The sequence below is a fragment of the Coturnix japonica genome, chromosome 5 (genome assembly GCF_001577835.2).
Source record: "Coturnix japonica isolate 7356 chromosome 5, Coturnix japonica 2.1, whole genome shotgun sequence".
In the NCBI taxonomy this organism is placed as follows: domain Eukaryota; kingdom Metazoa; phylum Chordata; class Aves; order Galliformes; family Phasianidae; genus Coturnix; species Coturnix japonica.
The window spans coordinates 24715479-24738376 of NC_029520.1; the positions used below are offsets into that span (position 1 = coordinate 24715479).

The 22898-nt window shown below is 40.1% G+C and overlaps 1 protein-coding gene across 1 annotated transcript in view; it reads left to right on the forward strand.

Moving 5' to 3' along the window:
- LOC107314906 (cytochrome c oxidase assembly protein COX16 homolog, mitochondrial) overlaps positions 1-22898 on the forward strand; it is a 34892-nt gene that overhangs the window by 2443 nt on the left and 9551 nt on the right. Inside the window, exons 2-3 of the mRNA XM_015864720.2 lie at positions 2933-3010; positions 18622-18684. Of these exons, the coding sequence (XP_015720206.1) occupies positions 2933-3010; positions 18622-18684 (141 nt within the window). The remainder of the gene's footprint in view (positions 1-2932; positions 3011-18621; positions 18685-22898) is intronic.

The following is a 22898-nucleotide window of genomic DNA, read 5'->3' on the forward strand; positions in this document are numbered from 1 at the left end:
CCAGCGATATTTATCATAACATTTTCCTGCTTTCTTTACACCATAATCTGTTTTGCCAGCACTAATTAGTGTGATTTGATTCATGTAGGGCTCTGCAGCAAATGTAATGTACCTTTGTGATCTGCCTTTCACAGTCACTGCTGTAGCAGGGATGAGTCTCTCTAGCAACAGGGATGCTTATAACACCACCAATTGCTGCAGCTGGAGAAATTGTTTCCTGTTATTGTTTTAGCCCAAGAGACTGAAAAATGGCTCCAAAAAAGTAGGGATCTGCTCTTAACTGTATTCTTGTGCTATTACGAGTCCTTGGTGAACATCTTGCTGTGGTTGGTGACAAACACAAGCGTTATCTGTCCCGTGACACAGTTCAAGTGATCAGCCTGGTGCCATCCATAACTAATTGCATAACATACTTCCCAACGGAGAAGTGAGCAAATAGCTTTTTAAAAAGAATTGAAGAGAATTTGATGTCATTTTTTTACATAAGACATTTATTGAGGCTGCTGAGTGTATGTGACAGATGGTGCTCTTATGTCACATCCTATCTTTCGTTTTGTTTTGCAACATGCAAGTCTTCCATGCATGCATAATTGCATTATGACGTTGTAGGGTGTGTTTGTGTGTGTGTGTAGTCACTGAAACATAAAGGAAAGATCCAGCACGAGTTCTTTGACAGGGGGTTGAGCTCACGGTGCTGCTGAGCTGCTCACCCCAATGGGTGCTGAGTGCTGCTTCACCAGTGTGTTACATCATAAGGTCAACTTCATGTGGAAAGGAGAGAGCACAGCATTTCATTGCTCTGCTGAATGCATTCGAGTAATTAAGCAGGTTGTGTTCACTACATAATAAAGTTTGTGCTCTGTATCTGAAGCATGTAAAACTAATAGTTCCCTTACAGAATGCCGGTGTATCTCAGCTTTCCAACTTGAGCAGTCTTCGGTTGCCCATGCATTTATAGTTTATGATTTAATGATCTGTATGACTGTAAAATCAGAATGGAGAAAAAAGTACTTAATTTTCACTTTGTGTGGAGTTACGTTTTCAGTTTTCAGTCCAACTGGAGTGTCACCTTGCATCTGACCTCATCAAAATGTTGCCAACCTAATTGTTCTATTTATATGGTATCCTGAATAGCTTCTGCTAGGATTTCCCCTGCGTCTCTTTTGTCTGGGCTGGGGTTGGAACATACTGGACTTTGCTTTGCCCTTGACTTACACTGAGCAAATTAATTCATTGTAATGCCTTTTTATCTTGCAAGGAATGTAGAGATTATCCCCATTTTATAAATTGCAAAACTAGAAATGTGAGTGAGAAATATGGAGCATGCAAAGCCAGCAAGCAAAGAACATTGCTGAAATTTGTAATGTCTTACCCCACTTTGGATTGTTTTGCCTGCCAAATCTAGATCTATCATTGTTTGCATATCTGTATTCTTCCCTTTAAATACAATTATATGAACATAGTGAGGACATCTTCCCTCACAGTACAAAAGAAAAGGGCATTACTTAAGCCAAGGCCAATACTTCCACTCAACACGCTGTCTGTCATTGGGTACTTTGTTACCTTTAACGCTATAACAATTGCACAAACTCATTGATACTTTCTTGTACTGGCATTGCTGCTTTTATTGACTTTTGAATGCGGTGAAAAAATACATAATTAACTAAAGAGCTCCCCATAGAATCAACAGGGCTGGAAAGGATCTGATGTTTTATCAAAAGAGAAATTGATCATTGCAGCACTGGAAGTGTAGGGCATCTGTGTACGGAATGGCTCTTTAGCAATGTGTCCAGCTTGCCAGACTGGTGGTTCTGCTTATGCTGTATGAAGAGCAAAAGGAAACCAGAATCCAAGTGTGGTTTTTGCCCCAGTAGCAGCATAAAGATGTTGTAAGGTTACAGTTTCAGGCCAGAACCTGTCTTAAGGAGAAGGCGTGTGTATATCAACTTCTTTATCATGTGTATAGCTGCAAACATGAAATTAATGTATAATAGATGACTGCTGTCAAACAAGTGAAACTGTGGTGAGGCCAAATGAGAGTAGCACATGATTTATTTCATGCAGCAGCTGTCTGCTTTACTTGCACTAGCTACTTAACAGAGCTTTAGATTAAGCTAACTCACCCCACCCGCCCGAAACATTTGCTTCATAGTTGAACATGCCTTTGTTCATATTACATCTCATAACAATATACTTCATGCAGTTTTGTTGTCAGCCTAATTTTAAAGTGATGCTGCAAGAATTTCTGCTTTCTCCCTAGTTAAACCTGTCATATACCAGTGCATCTGCTTGGGCTTCCTCACAACCACTCTGATACCACAACCATAAAGTGCTGTTTGTAACTATAAACTTGGCTATAGTACTGCTGGTTTCTTCCATTAGGACATGATGTTAACTCATAGGCTCATTAGAACTTAAAGAATATCAGCTAATGACATTTTCTACTGAGATGTCAGCCATATTAAGATTCATTTACTGTCTGTTCCTTGAGACTTTCAGCATATGGTGTGAAGATAGCGAATCATCGTCTGAGATACCTGATATGGCTGAATAAGTCTTCAAGTATTTTCAGATTCTTTTTAACCATTTTGAATGCTTTTATTTACGGGGCTGTCCCATTTGTGGTAGGCCACTCAAAGTCACCTGCTGCCCCATAAGGATTTTCTTACCAGCTTTTTGACACCGTAGCTCTGTGATATAAACATCCAGCTGCCAGATCACAGAACTTTGCTCTCTGTGTTTCTATGTTGGTGTGTGGAATGTTCTTCACAACATCTAAATGTTTAGTTGTTGTACCGAGGGATGTGGTTCAGTAGGAAATACTGGTGATGGTTGGACTGGATGATCTCAGAGATCTTTTCCGACCTTGGTGATTTTATGGTTCTTTTTTTGTGATGTTCCTAACACATGCTTTCATTGTGTTGTTTTTCAGCTCTACCTTGTTGGGGGATCTTTTGGACTCCGTGAGTTTGCTCAGATAAGATATGATGTCCACAAGCTACATGGCAAGGTATTTCAAGTGGTTTTCTCTTCATTTCATTTTGCAAATGTGCTGACTCATAAAAGATAGTTTGCTAGGACAAGCAAAATATTCGTATTAAGTATTATTATATGCTCTTAGGCAGCAAGCAGTGTAGATAATAGAGGCTGAGATAACAGCAAATCTGTTTGCCAGCTATGGAAAGTGTTCAACGAATAGTTTGGTTCCTGCTGTTGTTTGTAAGTGGCAATTATGAATCTGGAGGAAGGAAGTGAAGCACATCAGGAAGGAGGTTATTAAAAAGATTTTGTATCTAATTTACACTAAACAACTTTATATTTTAAAAGATGCACCAAAGAAAGTTGCTGCCCTCGGGTTGAGACTGCCCAAGGCCCCATTCAGCCTGGCCTAGTGTGCAATCAGGACTGGCGCACTTTGTTATATGCAAGCCTGCCATTGCAATGCAGAGGATCATTCTGGTCCCAGAGCTGCTGACTTGCAGAAAGTGGGAAGCTTCTTTTAAAGTTTTTATAGTACTTCATATAAAAAGTGTCTGTGTGAGACTCCAGACACCATGCATAAGAGGTTCATTACAGGATTTATAACATGAGTGGAAGTGGGCTTATGGTAGCTTTCTACTGTCAAATCTTTCAGATCCTCACCTGTTCAGGGTTTGGAGACCCTCATGTTTTGCCTTAGACAATTGTTGTGGGCCAAGTGAATTACTTAAGTTGTTCTTTATTGCTTCCTGTGTTACATGCCTGGCTATGGCCTGTGAAGCACAATGCAGGCTGCTACTGCTCAGTCTCTTAGTTGATGTAGCCTGTAAGACAGGGGAGAAGAATCTTAGTGCTCTGGGTGGTTGCTTTTTCCAGTCCTAGGCTTTCAGAACCAGTTGTAGCATTTAAGTTTTCCTCCAGTCAGGTGGGGATCACAGGAGATGGGAGAAGTTGTCTGTTTTCTTGTCAGTTTCTTAGTCAGATCTGTACTCTGTAAGTTACATTTGACCTCCATTAACTGAACAGTGACCGCAGCACAGAGTAAAAAGGCAGTAATAGTTATGCTTATTCAGATCTATGAGGCTCTGTGTCTCAGCATTTATAACCAAGGGAAGCATCATTGAATTAGACAGCAGTACATGAAAGCTCTGAGGGGAAGATCCTGCACCCTGGAGTTCTCTGACAAGCAAAAAGAGGACATCTGGATTCTGCTCCAGCCTGTATTACTTAAGGCTGCAGCATCTCTTTTGTGTTTTCTTTTCATCATGATTTTATGTTTGAATAGATGAAATTTAAATAAAGAGCAGTGTAGTATTAGCTGCAATCTAGCAACACCAACGTCAGGCTACTAATTACAGTGAGACAAATGAAAGTGATGTGTTCCATTAGTTTCTGTTTCTATGTCCATGAAGATAGAGTTAAGAACCATTCTAATTCAGTAGCTGTGAGAGCGTGAGGGATTAGTATGTAGTTTTCTCTCTTTATTGGTTAAAATACTTTACGTGTAACTCAGGTAAAGAACAGTAATCTGTGTAATTTATAAATGCTATTAAAAATCCCGATGGTCATAAGATCTGTCGCTGGTTGAGACATCTTTTGTTAGAGTAGAATGATTTTCTTATGTAACACACAGAAGTCCTTAACAGAAAAGGGAAGAGTGCACCTCTTGGGGAGCTGGACAGTTGTATACACATTGATGTAGGCAATAACATGAATGGAATAGTTTTTTGTTGCTCCTTTGGAATAAAAACCTTACTTAAATAACACTTCTTCTATACGGAGCTCAGTAGGCTCTCACAGAATTTAAATTAATGAAGCCTCATAGTCTTGCTGTCAGACATGGCAGGTTTATTATCTCCATGTTACTGCTGAAAAAATGGAGGTTGTGGCAAGTTAAGCAACCCATCCGGATATAGGGTAGGGTTTGTAATACCTGAGTGCCTGTCTTTCCTGGTTGTGTATTAAGGATGTGCAAATTATGGTATATTGCTTATTGCAAGCGTGACTGCTGAGCTTGTGTTCTTGCTATTTCTGCGGCTAGATAGACAGGACTTAGACTGCTCAGCTGATGCATTAGGATTGGAACAGAAGCAGAGCTGCAGAAGGAGAGGGGCTAGCAGCAAGGACAGCTATTCTGTCCTTTTAGAATAGCACCCTTGGATATCAGGGCATTGTTCACGTCTATCTCTTTCAAAAGAAATAAAGCTCATTGGGTATACCTTGATTTCACTTGGGATACCAAGACCAGCTGTATTCTGGAGGCACACTGAGCAGTCTGCATTTAAATAAACTTGTGCTGAGATGCTTATTGATGTAAATGCCTTTTATGCTAGACAACATCAAGGATTTCTCCATCATCTGTTGTTGCCAAAATAGCCATTAATGCAAGTTAGGTAATTGATTCTTTTCTGGGAAGAGCTTATGCAAATTGCAGCTGGATATGGAAAACCAGATATGCTTATGGGAAAACCACCTTGAATTAGTGGAGAAGCATTGGACGGCTTTGTGTAGGCATGTTTCCAAGCACCTTTATTCTCAAAAGGAAAACTAAGCCCTCATTTTGTCTTACTTTAATGTTGCACGTGTAGTTGAACAGAGACACCTTTAAAACAGAAAATGTGACTTCTATTTAATATACAGAAAACATTTCAAGTACATAACATTTAAAAAAAACCTATTTATTTACCATGTGCCCAATTTGTCATTCAAGGCATGATTAGAGATGTGCTAATTCAGATCTAATTTTGGATATAAGAATCTTGGACAGAAGTAATGGACAAGTCATCTGTACTGTTGGCTGCTAGTTACTGTGATTGGCTGAAGAGCAGCAACTGCTTCAGGAAGTCCAGGCTTTCAGCCCCTCAGCAGAACCTTTTGACTAATAAAACAGTCTTTAAACTCTGATACAGCTTTGTTGAGAAGGTGTTAGTGGGAGGCAGGTTCTCGGTGTGAGGAGATAGCACCAAGCAAGTTCCTTCAGGGTACATGCAGCATGAGCACTTGCAGGTAAGCTGGAATCTTGAAGTCAGGAAGCAAAACATCAATTGATTTTAAAGTCTGCAAAGAGTTCCTACCATGCATTGTGCAAGAGTGCATCATTGGACTGACCTTTTCAGTGGTTGTAAGATATGTAGATCCAGGTTTGCTCCTCTTTTCATTTTCTCCCAAGCAAAGTGAGTGCACTCCAGAAGTAGAATGCTAAGAGATTGCCTCAGTAATGTTTTACTGAGATTTAAATGACTGCAAAAGGCAGTTACTGAATGTTAGTGAGTCTCACTCTCTGTGAAAGGAAGGTAATTAACGCCGCTCTACTTTACGTAGGGAATAGGCAACTTAATTAAGTCAAATAGAATTATTTGAATTCAAATGAGTATTTAAAAAAAAACATTTCCTCGGGTGAGATCCATTAATTCAAGTGTTTTGGGTCAGGGTGAAATAGTGCGGGCAGAAAGGGGAGCAGAGAAACATCCTGTTTCCATTAAGGCCTTGTATCAGATGTGTGTGCAACTGGCAATTGCCTCAGGAAGGTCCAGTAAGTGAGCCCAGCATTTGCTGATTGCTGGGGGCGGATAGTCAACAAGGGATATCCGCCTATTAGAATGCTTTTGTATTGCAGTCAAAAACATTCCTCTGCTTCCGATGTGTGCATTGAATGTTGTTGGAAAGCGTTGATCATGACAACTGCGGCAGCTCGATATTCATATGGGGCTGCAATACATGCCCCAAAAGGGGAGTAAATCTGCGAGTGATTGGACAAGTCTGTGTTGCTGGCTGGCACATCCATGTTGCTGTTTCTACACAAACCAGCTCAGGTGTGTATACAGGAACTGCAGGCAGACCCATGCCCCAAATTGCTGCTACTAAAACTGCCTGTTGGCTATTGCTTCTATTTGATGGAGCTGTGCTTGAAATCATATTACAGCTCAGTGTTCCAGAACCACAGAACTCTGGCTAAAATTTGACTGACTTCACTGTTGTAAAAGAGTAATCTGACCAGGCCAGGTCATTGCAATTGGACTGAATGGGAAACGCACAAGGTTTGTTCTAACAATAACTGATGGGCATGACTCTATGGCTGCCAGCCCCGGTCATTCCTTACACTCAGTTGTCTTCTATTTTCTGCAGACTTTCTGCTTGATTGTGTTCCAAATCCATATAGACTCATCCTCTGAACTTCCAGGTGTGCCAGAACCTCCTTCCAATGCTAAGGTCAAATTAAATTAGCGCTGTTAGTACTTAAAATAGTCTAAATTGGATTATTTGTATAATTAGAGTTATGTAAGTGAAATTAAAACATTTAGTATCTGCTCAGCTAAATCTAAATGTATGATTGTGATGCTGTGCCTTGTCTGGGATTCACCTTGCTCATGTTTCCACTGTCGTGAATGTGGAGCCTAGTTTGGGAGCTATCCAGGCAGCCCAATGTAGATGGTTTGAGCCAGCAATGCCTCTATGATATGCTTCTTTTCCTTATTCAAATAGATGCTTGAAAATGATGTTCTTGTTTGACTACAGGAAAAAGCAGAGAGATTAAGCTCAAAACGTTGATATTACCACATTCTAGTGAGATGTGCCATCCCTAGCCTGGCAATGTATTCAGTTTGACGGGTAAATAGTAGGTGAGATAAACATTTGTGTAATTTCAGGTGTGGAAGGCTTAGGTCCAATTTTGAACACGTATCTTACTGCCTCTAGAAATACCCATCTTTAATTCAGTTGACTGTAGCAGAAGCCTAGACATTGTGCATCCTTCAAATTAGAATCCTGCCCTTACACTTCTTTCCCTGGAGCCTCGTGCCTTCCTTCAGAAGGAATGCTAATTTGATCCACTGGTGGCCTTTGAAGTATAAGGGGATTATGGAGAGCTGCCTTTTCTGCTCCCACATGTCATAGGAGGCAGCATTAAAAAGAACCTGTTGGATGCAAGTGTGAACAAATCAAAACCTCTTTAATTAAGGTTCCTTTAATTGTTCTGGATGGGGTAGGTGTCTTTTCTAAATCTGTCATCAAGGAAACATGGAATCATTTTAGGGTCTGTTGCTGGACTTGGTGGAGTAATTAAGTCTTCTCAGCAAGCTTTTGGCTCACATTTATTTCCTTAGAAATGCACCTTTATGCATTTGATTGGTTTCTGTAAGCTACTGACACAAGCAGCGTGTCAAGGGATCGATGCAGATGATTCTGTATTTATTTTTACTTAAGTGGGTCGGGTTGGCCTGAGTCACACACCTAACGAGGACGAACTTTAACTGTTTTCCTTGTGTAAGCTGATTTAAGTGATTTTTCAAAGACTAAAGTCATTAATGAATCTTGGTCCTAGGTCCTCCAAAAATTAATAATGCACTGAAACTTCTGATGCTGTAGAGGCTCTGACAGGCATACATTTATGGTTGCTTGTAGGGAGAAAAAATAATCTGTCAGTCATTTCTCGTTATGTAATGGAGCACTTTTTGCTAAATTAAAGTAAACCTTGCTTTCAAGCATGGCCTGCTTAGTGGAGGGTTTTAGAATTGGATGTTAAGTGAAGCAGCCTGGTTCCTTTTGGCAGGGGGATTTGAAGCTTGTTACATCTCTTGCCTGTGGTTCCGAATTGTCCAAGGCAGTAATTTCTGCCTTGCAATATGGCACAGAAATGAAAGGTAGCAGAGCTGCGTTGTGGTGGTACCAGATGTTCAGACATCAGTTTTCCGTTGTTTCGGTTCAGTGCAGAGGGACTGTATGGAAATAAGCTGTCTATCTGTGCTATTCTTGGAAATCTTTGAGGTTCAGCTGCTAGCATTGGATTCGTGTATTTTGCATCGACTTCAGGAGAAATTAATCAATTTTGCTGCAGCTCAGATTACTTTCCCACTTCATCTCTAAACAGTGTTTACTGAATTTGCTATACCAGACGGATATGTAAATTTTCATTCTTCAGACATCCTTTCCATTTAGCATTTTAACCACTCAAAAGCCAAATACGTATCCAGTCCCCAGTTTGATAAGATTTTTGTCTCTCCATCCAGAGGCTGATACTGCGTGAATGCTTTCAGATGGTTTTCAGTCACCTGTACCCACTGCTTATTGCCACCACTGACAGCTAAAAGCACTGTAGGACAGCCTGGAGATAACCTATGGCCCATACCTGACCTTTCACATAATCCCTACCAAGTTGAAGGAAAATGAGACTCTGGTGAAGGGAGCCTGGTCCTAGTGGTACCAGGAGACCTATGAACACCAGAAGACTTCTGCTATTAACCTGAGCTATATGTGGGCTCTCAGAATCACAATATAGTTGTTGAAAGTTGGAACAGTCTTGGGATATGATGTTACTAATATTAATTGGTAATACTCTTTTTTTTCCCATCATCCATGCTAGATGTTTGTTATGCTACGCCTTTTTGTAAGGATACCGTAATGAGCTTTGCTGAATGAGAAATGGCTTGTCTTTAAGAAGCAGAAAGGTGGTGTGTTTTTAGTACAGATTGGAAATACTTGATTTAAAGATTCATGGGCTTCGTATCTGACTAGATCAGAAGTTGTGATTCCTCTGTTCTGTGCCTGCCTGGATGTTTATTACTGCTGGCCTGAAGGTCCTTCATGTGCTTAATATTCTGCTTTAGGCCAAACTCTCTGGTACCAGAGATTTTATAGTGCTGTATAGCTTGGCATTTATGAAGTATACAGAAAATCTTTCAGGCTTGGTTAAATATATTCCTTGATATATATTAGGTGAGATGTGATCTCCATTAAGTGAACTGATGAGTACAGCCTCCAAGGCTTTGTACAGAATTTCTGTCCTACCTGGCATATCTTACTTGGGAGTTCTCAGTAAAGGCTGCTTGCTGCGTATGTTCTGCATGGCTGCACACAAGGTAACACCATTTGTATGGCTGAGAGTCCCAGTGCTTGTATATTCAGCAGGATTTCCAAGCTACTAGCAACTGCGTCAGAGCTACTGCATGACTGTGCTGCCCAGCATCTGGAAATTCCAGGCAAGTGGCCAAATCTTTCTTTTTTTTTTTTGGGCCTGGATTGAATTTCTGGGTGGAAAAAAAAGGGCTACGTCTGGGGAAAGCTGGACATCTGGCAGCTTTATTTCAGCTTATTGAGTTTCTCTGTGACAAAATGTGAGATAGAATGCAAGTATTTCTGGGTTTCTCATTTTGAAACAGAAGCCATTTTTTCATTTCATAATTCTTTATGGTGTTTCTTTTCTGTTGTCAAGATTAGATTCAAATGAAGAGAAGACTTAAGTGGAGAAACTCATTATAGTGCCATTGCAAGTGGAACTAATTGTGGTCTATAAAATGTTGATAGATTTCAGAGTTTTACATTTTATGCAGTACTAAGTGTTCTGTTTGTTTGTTGGTGGCGTTTGGTTTGATTTTTTTTGTTGTTTTTTGTTAAATCCTGTCACATCGGCACAATTAATTACTGGTAATTTTAGCCATGCAATTGGAGGGATTGCAAGTGTGTAGCTTAGCTCCAGGTAGCTTTTAGTTAAAACATAACATTCACCTCCCTCAAGCACCAGGGGAACTTTGCAGGCTTCTCCTGAGACCCTGGCACTGGGATCAGCAGACTGAAGCTCAAGCACAAAGGCTGAGATCCCAGACCAGGATTTTCTGTTGCTCTTACTCTTTACCTGGAGATGTTCCTGTTTTAAGTGTGGACTCTAAGAGTCCTTTGTGTTTTGAGGCTGGAAAAACTCAACTCGCTTGATTCTCTTACTGAAACAGCAGTACCCAAACTTGTATGTGGAGTACAGTCACTAATGAGAAAGCACACGATCTGTATCCAAGTATCTGTTACTACACAACCTGTTTATAGTTTTGCTTGTGATATATTTTCCATGGAGTCTGCACTGAGCCTCCTGTGTGTTGTGTCAGGCTGTGCTTAATGCCTTTTTTTGATGATACACAAAAATGAGAACAGTAATGAGTGCCGAGGTGAATGTTGTAGCTGGTGTAACGCGGTGTTTTGCCTCCCTGGAGTGCAGCTGCAGGATGGCAGGAGGTCTTTGAGTTTGTATGTTGTCCTGGTGCGGGTGGAATGGTGGCCACGAGGTCAAGAAGTTCATAAGGTCTCTTTAAATCCCGTCCACTTCTGAACCCTCAGAGAACATGTATGTTCTTACACAGCCTTCCATGCTCTGTGTTTAATGGGAGCAGGAGGCTGCTCGTTTAGGTATTCCCAAAGGAACTTTTCTTTCAGGGCATAGGAATGCAAGCTTCACAATACTGCAGAGAGGGAGAACTTGCCCTATTAATATCTGCAGTGTATGAATTAAAATCTTTCTCATTCATAATTCCCATTGAACTTATGGTTGTGTTTTTTTCCATGTTGGATGCTTAGCCCTTATAAGTACAATAGTAGCCAGAGGGCTCAGGGACTGCCTTCTGCACAGCTGTCGTTGAGTCCTATAATATTTTTTTTAGTACTGGAAGCATTACATGCTGTTTTTGTGTTTTTCTCTGCTATAAATAGATGCGTCACATTTGAAACAATACAGTAAGTAGGAAGATCCAATTAATCGGAATATCTGATGGCAAATTGGAACTGCAAATATTCATCTGGCATAATGGAAAGCCGGTAACTTCATTAGTCATGTTTAATTTTAATTACTCCACGTCTTATCATTCCTCTAATATACCCATCAGAATGTCTGAGCCTTTGGCAGGTAAACTGTGGCAAAACATCTTTCAGAAGAAGAGTGCACGATATACAGATTCTAGTCATTTAGTGCATACATCAGTCATTAAAATATAGGTTATTTGAAAGCCAGTAAGCTGTGTACAAGTATAAGAATAGGTTTTTTCTTTTTCTGTAAAACTTCACTAGATGTCAGTGTGGAAAGTATTTTTTACTGTAGGGTGGGAAGCTGTTAGAAAGGCAGTAATTCCTTTAGAGAACAGATCTTTAGGATGGCAGTTATTAGAACGTGGTAGGTTTTCTCAGTAAGCAATTTGTTTGCAGAGATGGAGGTTGGAGAGAACCAAAGCAAGTGCATGAAGTTCACACTGAATTCTGAAAGTTGTTCCTGTTAAAATACCCGTTAAAAAAATGCCAACATTGTTACAGTGCTTACAGTCTTGAGGCTTATGCATGAAAATGGCACTTGGAAACAAAACCAAAATCAATAGTTAAGGTTAAAACCCAGCAAAATATTTTTCTTTTCTTTTATACAGATAAACATTTGGACTCAGCAAAAGACTTCAGTGTGTATTTTCTTGCTGGTGTAAGTGATGGATTGTTGCTTGGATTAGATAAGCCTAGTGGTCTCTTCTAACCTTAGTGATTCACTGATAAACAATGTAGTGGCAGGGTAACCAAAATGGCAGAAACTGCATTCAAAGCTGCAAATGTCAGATTATTTATTAACTGCTGAATCGTTATAGGGAATTTTGGAGGTTTGTGGAGGTACTGAAAAGTGCTTGTGGGTAATTTAAGGTGTGATGAAGCTCATATTAAATACGGTAACATCTTTTAGTAGATTTTATGACTTTTTCATAAATTATAGCCACTTTGAGGAGGAGAAAATGAATTTTTTTAAGCACGGCTTTTGTAACATTTCCTTTTTCTGGACTGATACCTTAAGGGCATTTAGTTTGTATCGCGTACTTCACACTGCTTAAGAGGCTGTAGCAGGATGGGTATTGCATACTAAAGAGGCTTCACAAAGGCACCTTGAGAAACTCTCTTAATATTTCTGATACAGATATCTTGCTCTTCTTGCTGTTTTGCCTGTTAATGCTTTGTGGTGGCTGATTCAGCAAATTCTCCAAGCACGTTCTTCCAGGTTAAGTGTCCACATTTTGGCCCAGAGGCCGGAGCACGCTGCTGCATGACTTTTTAGCCTTCCTGTAGTGACAGATTAAAGCATTAAATCCTCTGTTAGTAAAAGCAGGCTGAGCCATTTCTGTCTTTCTTGCGTAGTCTACTCTGAGGCCTTGAACATATTTTTCCAGTTCACCTGGAAGCTCTTAGACTTTTCTTTCTTGTTCAGAAGAAACTAAAAAATAGACTGGGGGGAAATTGCACCCGATCATTGGCAGGTTCCTCCCTTTGAACTCTGGGGCTACAGGGGAGCCAGTGGTATGGTGAAGCTTGGGAGTGCCACCATTGAGAGCCTATACCATAAAGCTCTGTCCTGCAGAGGTGGTTGGGTCTGTGCATAGGGCTGATGCATCCTCATCTACACAGCAAAATTTGCATTTTCTTGCAGGGACCTTTCAGAAACTTGAAAGGTTTTGCTGTTGCTTCCAGAGTTTGGTACCAGAACGAACAGTTTTTGTGCTGAATTTTACTGTGAAATGAAACTTATGTTGGCATATTCAAAGCCAAGGTTTAAGGTGCTAATTTATGTTTTATGTATCAAATAAATGTGCACCTGCAAATCAGGCATGATATGAAGGCATACCATTCATTGATTAAATGCTTGAGTACTTTTTTTTCTTCTCAGAAATCAGAGCTAGAAAGCTCTTGTTAGCTATGATGATTTTATATGAAGAAATCTAGATGTGCTTAAGTGCTTGCTGATGAAGGGGTTGGTTTGGTCTCTGTATTAGCTTTTAAGATAATAGCTTGTATTGCCCTTACGTTATTATATGAAAATGCGTGGTCCAGAGCTTGAGATTGTAGGTGTTTGGGTTTTTATTGTTCTTTTGTTTTTTTTAATTCCATCTGGAAGCAAGTCGAAGGTTTGGATTTTGAGAGACCGCTGGCACATCGTGTACCAAAACTGCGGGAACTGCTTCTGTAATGAGATTTAATATTGCTCCTTTGGAAACGTCTGCATTGATTTCTGTCAGAGGCTGGATTAAATATTTTTTGTTGTTGTTGTTAAACTGTCTGTCTATGCAGATCTTAGGAAAGAGTCAAAGGACATGAGCTTGAGTTAGATTGGTTCTCAGTATCACCTCCATATGCAGAGGTATTCCTGTCCAAGCTTGAGCAATAGCCTTACATACATGTTTTCTGTGTGTTACAGACTTTGAATGATGTAGTTAAAGGCTGCTGGAATTGCAGCTTCATGTAATGATATATTTTCCCTTGACCTTTGCTCTTGCTCATGCTCTGACCTTCACCCTCTTACAGCCTTCAGCAGAACAATACTTAGCTGTAGATTAGAGTCTGCTCTAGTCTTGAGATGTGTCATCTTGTATCCACGGATGCCCAGGCTGCTTCTAAGCCACAGGTTGGAATATTTGTGACACAGACTTTTGTAACAACTTACTGGAGTCTTTCCATGAGGAAAATGTAAGTTGTTCTGCTTAGGGTTGCTGTTTTTCCATCTAGAGGAGTAGACATAATCTGTGTATTTGAAGATGGTATTCTATGGGACAGCCTGAACTGGTGGTTTTTGCTTTATGCTAGGTTTAAAAAATGGGTGTGGAGAACAAAATGCAGGATTTCATGTAAGCAGTCAATTTTGTGGGTTGTTTGTGTTGTGGATGCTGCAGGAGAATAGTGGCCCATCTGTTTATGCTGGTGTGAGCAGATGGGGGAGGTAAAAAAGCGTAATTCATGTTCATTAAATCCTATCCATCGCCCTTCCCATTTCTAAAGTAAAGGCTGAAATCTTTCAGTGGGATATTATTTTGTGGAGAACTGGGTAAGAAAGAATACCCATGTTTTAGTAAAAATAACTAACTAGTTTCAGGGCAGGCAAGTCTTCTGCCTTCTGGAAATGTTTGCTAGAGGGAAAGTTTTCTGAGGCTGGTGTGCAAATATTTGGTCCGGCCGTGGACACTGATGTATGGCTGATGTGAGAGGGGCCTGTTTAGACACAGGGCTCTCCTCATGGCATGACTGTCCCCTGACAGCATTGCTGTGTAGCATGAGGGAGCCCACAGCTTTAGAAAGATATACTGTACTCACAGCTTGGCTTGCCCTAAAACCCCATCCTACAAATAGTGAGAAGGTATGGGTAAATAGAGGATAATGATTGTGAAGGTGGGCTGTCTGAATTACACACCTGGGCGTGCATTTGTCGTGAGTGACAGGATGCTGCCTTGAAAATCAGAATGTGGATCAACTCACGCCTGTCTGAAGACTGAATGGGGGGGGGGGGTGACACTGCTTGCCTGCTTTAATGCACTGACAGAGGGTACTGGTGGTGTTCTTTGGGCTCCTTGGTGGCAGAGCCATCCTTTGGGTACCCTTGAGGTAAAATAAGCGATGTTTACAGCTTTCAGTCACTGTCTTTAATATTTGCTTCTAAACCGAAATGAACTGTGGTCACTGAGGACCACCACAGAGCTGCTAGCTAGAGAATTTTTAGTAGCAGCGCTCTTAGGTTTATAACCATGCCAGGAATATTTGTGTCGCAAATAAAATATACCCTTTACCCAAGGGAATGCAGAGGGGCTGGCAGCTTCTCACAGCGTGCTGCAGAAGGTCCCAGTCTGGTAGGGGTCATGGGCTTGAGGTGTTCTTGTCTGCCTTGAGAAGATGCTCCTGGTTTGCACCCGGAGCCAGGCTTGGAGGAACATACATCGGCTGGTTTGAACTGAAAGACTGGAATGTCATCCTAAACGTGAGGAGTGGGCTATCTTTTAAAAGGATTTTGGGGACTTACTTACAGCTTCAAATAGCTGCTTACTTTGTGAGATAAGACAAAATTATAGTTTGATAACTTTGCTCTTAAAATTTTTGTTGAGATTTGTCTATATACCCACCCTTCTGTTTCCAAGTGATGTAATACAAAATAAACTTGTATAGAGCAAAATACTCTGAGAATGTTTCACTCATGTTGCTATGAGCTCTACACAGAAATAGTAAGGGGTGAACCCACTTTGGGGAATTATATCTTTACTACTGATATCCAAGCCCTGCTGATGGCTTCTCATGAAAGCTGTCCAGATACTTCTGTTGTGCCTTTCAGTAGCTTTTCAGCAATAATTTAAAGTCGTACCATAATTGAAAGAACAACATGTGTCTTTGAATTCCATTTTTAGTGACAGAGCTTGGATTGAAATGGATTTAATGGAGTATCAGAGATGTCGCCTGACAGGCAGTAGGTTGGTGTAAGAGGACGTTGTCTTTGCTCCTGCCTGCCTCCTAAATGATAGTGCAGAGGTTACTGCCAGTGCCAGGCTGTGAGGGCATTTGGGCTTTGCCCTTTCCCTTCAGCTTTATCAATGGGGATTTGTATTCACAGCATAGCTGATGATTCATTTTGGCACATGGCTGAATGCTTGTAACTCTTTCAGCAGCACGTGTGTTGGCACGGCAGTCAAAATGAAGCAAAATGTGAGTGCTTGAGCTTGGCTCTTGTGGAAGGTGTGTGATGTGTGGCACTTCTCTGGTTCTACTCGCTCTGTGAGAGTTCCTGGTTATAATCTGGGATTGTGGCTCATGTTGATGGTTGTTTTGCCTGTTCAGAATGACAACAGGAATGTTGTGTTTCCCATTTTTCTTACTGTATTGTCAGAAGGATTATGCAGCATGGTACAAGTGCTGGGAAAGCAGAGCTTTGGAGCCCACTTTCCCACAACTACCCTGTCAGTTCTGAAAATTATTTGTGACCTTTTGTTTAGATTTGGCAACTACAAAGTGGGGCTTCACAGCCAAGGCTTTAGAGCACGCATGACTCGACTTCTGTGCAGAGTCAAGTGTGTTTATTTATACATCATAGGTAAGTATGTAGGGAATAGGAAAGGTGAAGAGGAAATACATCTTTGCTCCCTGGTATTTTTGTGCATCTTCAAGCAAAATACCATGTTGTGCAGGTTGGACTTAAGTCATTTTTCGACTTGTCAAGCAAATATTAGGTGCTTGACGAGATGTGTGCATGGTTTGCCCTCAAGATAGGGTTTAACTGCTATTTTCTTTTTCACTAAATTAATTTACTGATTAAAATTTGTGCATCTAAAGAAGCAGTTTCTCTTTGTTTCATTTTTGCATTTTTGTCAGTACTACAAAGGCAACGTGGAACAGTTACAATTGATAGTTTGATGGTTGGACTGGATGATCTTCTAGGTCTTTTCCAACCTTGATAATTCTGTGATTCTGTGAAGTTCCGGGATGTCTCTGCTTTAGCCAGTCTTCTTCCTTCTTAGAGGGAAGCATAAATATGGTAGGAAGTATGAGGACAGAAGGACCTTCACTGCTCATTTCCCTTTACCTTGTAGGAGTTAAGTTATGGCTGCAGCTAATTAAATAAAGATGCTGCTCCAACCGTGTTATCTCAGGTGTCTTCTTATTAACTGAAGGGAGAACTTCAGAGGAAATGAAACTCCCTCTTTCTTGCTTTTTCACCTGCTGGAGCATTTATTTCCTCTTGTCCATATGTGTGCTGTGAGAACACTAAGCGTAACAAATGGTGTTTGCATTTAGTTCTGAACACACTGAGGTCTGCGGTTGCTCTCATCTCAGCAAACACAAGCTCCGTGGTGTGCCTGGCCGCCCAGCAAGGTCCCGCTTCTGCGCCTGTGATGGATGGGTTCGCTGCTCTAATGAGGCATGGCTGTTGTTGGAGGTCACAGTCGCAGGGAGAGTGAGAGGCAATCTGTCTGCAACGAAGGGCAGTTCTGTGCAGGCCTTGAATACCAAGGCACAGACATAGCATCTCATTTTTTATTTGGTGTAGGAGGCCAAAATAGGGCGGAATCTGAAGGTGGAAGCCAGACGAGTTCTCTAACTTGTATTCCCTCCTTCTTTTCTAAACTGATTTTAGACATTCAGAGCTGACAGTGATAAGGATAACTGGGCACTTTTCAGTCACATCAAAAAGCAGCAAATTAAGAATAACAATTTATGCTCATTGAACTGTTCGTAGTTGGACTGGTGAACCATAGCTGTAGAACTAAATACATTTCCAGTCCCCTCATGCGTCTGTTTGTTTAACAGCATTTGTATTTAAGATCTAAAAATGAGAATGATTTGTCATGGTAGATTTGATATTTTAATTGATTACCCTAAAGACTGTGTTTGAGTACTGCACGTTTGGTTGATTTCTGTTGTGGAGAAAGAAGATAAAACACTCTAAGGATGAAGGATGTTCCTGCTCTCAGGCCTTTTAAGAAAGGCTTAGCAAGGGGAGGGATGAGCACAGCTCCTCCTGAGCTCAACTGCATGAAATTTATCCACTGTTGTTCACTCATTTCTGTTTTGGGTTCATTTTTTGACTAACTGTAGGTTGGCAGTGATTGCCAACATTGTTGGTATAGAATCAAAACTAGGAAAGAGCGGAGTATTCACCAGAAAGCTGGAAATTTGACTCGTGTAGGCTTTGTGAAGCACAGTGTGTTGTATGCCTGTTCACTAAACACTACATAAAGGAGTAAAATATGTAATGTGATAGCAGTTTTTTCTTCGTTGGTTTTCCTTTGTTTGTTTAAGGCTTTGTTTACTTGAAAACTGTCAATCTAAACAGTTTCAGGTGGAAGCATCTAATGTCATGCATGTGTGGGTCTAATTACAAATGTGCTTCTTGTTTGATATGAAAGTTTATTGGCTTGTCTCTTTTCAGCCCAGTTCTTGCACTATATTCATCATACTGATATCTGAACAAACAGCATATATTTAGAGGAGATGAGGGATTACAGGTACCAATACTTAGTTTATTTGAGGTTTAAATATGTTTTAAAAAAAATCTTACAAGCAAACTTTATGTGTATGTATGTATATATATTTATATATATATTTGTTTTACAGGTTGATCCTGCTTTGAAGGAAAAATTGAAGCAGAACAATGTGACATTGGAGTCTGAATATGAGGTAAAATAAATCTGTTGCTTGGGGGCTCATAACCTTGGCTACCCTTTATTACCCTAGCTGCTGGTGGGGTGGGTCTGTCCCTATCTAAAATTAGATCAGCCATCTGCCTTTGACTCACTGATGTCCAATAAAAACAAGGTTTTATGTAAAGGAAGATTTTTGAACATGCAGTGCTTCTTTCTGAACACAGCTTTACTTTGATGTCCAGGTGCTGAGTACAGTGCTGCAAATAAATTTCACTATGTCTGTGGTTTACCTGGTCTATAAAAGTAGAGCTGATGCTGGGCTTAGGTGGTTTCTGTGTATGTCAACACTTCTGCTGCATAAGTTTTGATGATCTTTAGCCTGAGCAATGTACTTGATGTGCTGCCTCTTCCCATTTCTTGCTTCTTAAACTTCTGTATAGCTTTCAAACAACTGTGATTACTTTTTCACTATTTCAGGAAATTTTATAGAGAGGTATTTCCTTCTTTCCTCCACAGTACGTTTTCTTCAAACATTACTGAGCTCCAAAATGGCTATTTTGTCCAGTTTAATATTTAGAGTTTCATAAATCTTTAGGCCTGCAGAAAGCCTTGTTAGGAGAACTGGAAAAAGACTCCTTGTATCCAGAAGCAAAGCATGAAAGGTGTTTCAGATGATTTTTATTGTTTTAAAATTGCATGGATCAGATGTCCAGTTACCTCTTTGTTTGTCACCATGGTCTTTCCGGTGAATATAGCATTTGGCATTCCTGTCACAAGCCCTTCAAAAGCTTGATTGCACCCGTAGCTCTCACACTTACGTGTCCGAATGGTGGCGCATGGTGTTGCTAATAAAACCTTTCTATTACTTTACTCGTCTATGAAAGAGCACTCAACCTTTTGCACTTTTACGTATGTAATTTTGCAGAACATCTGCCTGCCTGCCATTTATGACAGTGTTCTGCTATTACTGAAAATAATTTGGGGCCAGCCCTGTTCTATAATAAACTGTGTTCTGTGGTGTGGGAAATGAAAAGTTTTGATCTTTAAATACATGTGGAAAGCTTAAGTGGAAACTCAAAACATAGAAATCCACTCCGTTCTGAATGCCTCTGCAATTACTCTGTATCTCATTTCTATAGAATATATGTGTATCTACTCTGATTCGTTTATATGAAGAGCCACAAGCAGTAAAAAGAACCACATCTCTCTATTTAACTTGCTTCCTAACCACAAAATCAACTGATCTGTATTCAGATATGCTTAGATATCTTTCCAGCAAGATAAGTAAATAGTTGAAGGATAATATTTAAATGGCCATAATTGCATCAGCTTTATGGAGAAATCAATGGTAATAGGATGTGGCCAGCATAACAATGTATTACAAGCCTACTCAGGTAATGAGGCTCCTTCCTGATGGACAGAAGTGACAGTAGCAATCTTATTTTTTCTTAATCTAAACTGCTGAGAGTTCTCATGCTGAAACTTTTCCAAAGCAGTGCTTGTGTTCTAAGGAGGGCAGACCAGTACAGGAAAACAGATGTGAATTTCCACATAATTAGAAGAGATCCAGATCATTGTTTTGGACTCTGGTCTCAATGTGTACTTTACTGCGAGCACTGACTTGTAAGCAAGAGACTTACTCATTCCTTGCTTCAGTGAAGCTGGTGGAACCACCAGCAGTTTGGCAGCCAAGCGTGTACTTCACGGCCTCTCTGTCAGTATTTGACAGTTTTAATCAATACTTACTGCCTCTCTATTCTGATGGACAAAATCTAACCAATCACCAAGTTACCACTGACGTTTAGGAGAGTAGTTTTCTGTGGACCCCATGTGGTCCAGCTCTTAGGAACATCTCATTCTATATATAGGTCATGCTGTTGGATTACACTGGTGGCTGTTACTAAATACGGTGTGATAAGAGATCAAGGGCAATTAAAAAAAGAAAGAGTTGCAGTTTTAATACATGAAGCCTTATTTTATGATATTCTTAGCATTATACATTATGTCTGCAGCTGTTACTGTTACAATCATCGCTTTTGAATTATGATTGCATGATGCATGCAAATGTCCATCGCTCTCCCCTCCCCCTGACTTTTATCTTCTTGTGCTTACAAAAGTCTACATGTTGTACTGGAATCTTTTAGAATGTAATAATTTCTGCTTAGGGGTATACCATTATTGGATTATTACAAAAGGCAACAACAGTGCTCATGTTTCATGCCTATTGAAGTCTGCACTTTTTCTGCAGTGTGGTGGTGATGAGAAAAGATGTAATCACAGATATAATCAACTCACAGCAAGGAAACTAACGAAGATGTTTTTATCTTCTTGTTTACTAAGTGCTATCCTCTCAAACTAAACAAAGTTTGCCTTTTTTCATATAGGAGTGCTTCTGGAAAGTGTACTGATTTGAGCGAGATTGAATTTGCATCTGGATTACGTACTGCATTTCTTATATCTCAGATCTGTTAGTAATGCCATTCGTTATGAGGTTGTTCCAAAGGAACAAGCCTACCTTTGCATGTGTGCTCTGTTGTTTCGGCATTCCTCTCACACACTCGTATGTCCCCATCCAGCCAATTAGTCCTTGCTGCTCCCTTTTGCCTAATAAATCACGGCTCTGTCCACTAGTGACACCGGTACTAATGGAAATGTAGTTCTGCTGCTGAGCTGCGCCTTGTAGAACACACTGTAAAAAATGTCAAGTTCTTGACCTGTGACAAAAGTCTAGAGTATTGTATTTGAAAGTGCATAAAATGCTGTTTGGAAGAGAGGGGTAAAGAAGCAATTATAGCGATGAACATTTTATGGGTATCTAACAATCAGAATATGTTCCTTGTCATTGTTTAAATGTAATACTGAAATTATATTCTTTATTTTGGCATTTTATTTCCATTCCTTTGTCAAAATATTAATGTAGCGCGCACACACACACACACACACACTCCTGCTTCAGTTCGTCACATCAGACCCTGAAATAAAGCATTGTTGTTTAGGTTTTTTCAAGAAACAAAACCAACAACCAGCCTTAAAAGGGGCGTATTAATAACCTATAGAATTATAATTTTATGATGGAAGAATCAGTTGAGCTTAAATCAGAGATGTTTTTAACCAGCGGGTACTGAAGTACGGTTAAATAATGTAAAATTATTGCTATGAAAATAGTAAATGAGAAAGTAGAGAAGATTGATAAAAGGACATCACAGAGTTTTCTTTTAAGTAAGTTGACAAGTTGACATATCTAGGCAATATTGAGTACTTTTTTCAGTGATCTGGAAAGAGCTGTGAAGTCATTACTGATGTGCAAGTGACACGGAAGTATTGAAGTAGTCAAAATGTGGCCGGGCAGGTGCTGGGACTTGGTAAGCTGGGCCCATCAAATGAGCAAAGTGCTTGTTAAAATAGCCACGCTTATCTGCTAAAAAACTGGAAATGCAGGTTGGAGTGAAATGCAGGAACTCTGGAAAAGATTTAGGAGTCAGTGAATGAATAATTCAGATTGATCTTCTCAGGTGGTACTGTGGCATAAAGAGCTAATTCAGACTTTATAAATATAAACTGGAATGGCAGATAGTAGAGAGAGATGACTTTTACTTCTGAGTGTGTTATTGATGAGGCTCGTACTCAAGCACCGTATCTGCTTCTGCTGTCCATGTTTTGAACGGGACTTTAATAATCAAATAGGTTGCAGAAAAGGCTGCATGTATGCACTCAAAAGAAACTTTAAAGATTTGATGCCTTTAAAGGTACCCAAAGGAATGCTAGTTGTATACAAATACCTTCATTAGAAGAAAGTGCTAGCTATTGATGAGTTCTCTGCTGAAACAAGGTTATTAGAAGCAAGGGTCATTTTTAACAGATAAAAAAGGTTTGTCTTACAGAATATTGAACTGCAAAATTTTAAAGTTTTCCTTTAACTGGTTGGGAGCTGTTGGACTTGACACAGGACAAGTGAGTACAGTGCTGTGTGGTAGTCTAGAGAACGCCACTCTCCTGATTTAATGTATCTGAATATTTCTCAGATCAAATAAAGGTCAGCATGAGCTCTGAATGGACGTCTAACTGTTTGTCTAGGGAATTATAGCAGTGGAATTATAATCACAATGCTAAAATGTTTATCCAGGACAGTTAAAAAATCAAAATCAGATGTATGGTGAGGTGGTTTGGGAATATAACCTGAGTATTTTCCCTCTTAAGAGTATTCAGTAGATATGTTAGAGATATGGATGGGAGGACTGTACTGGAAGA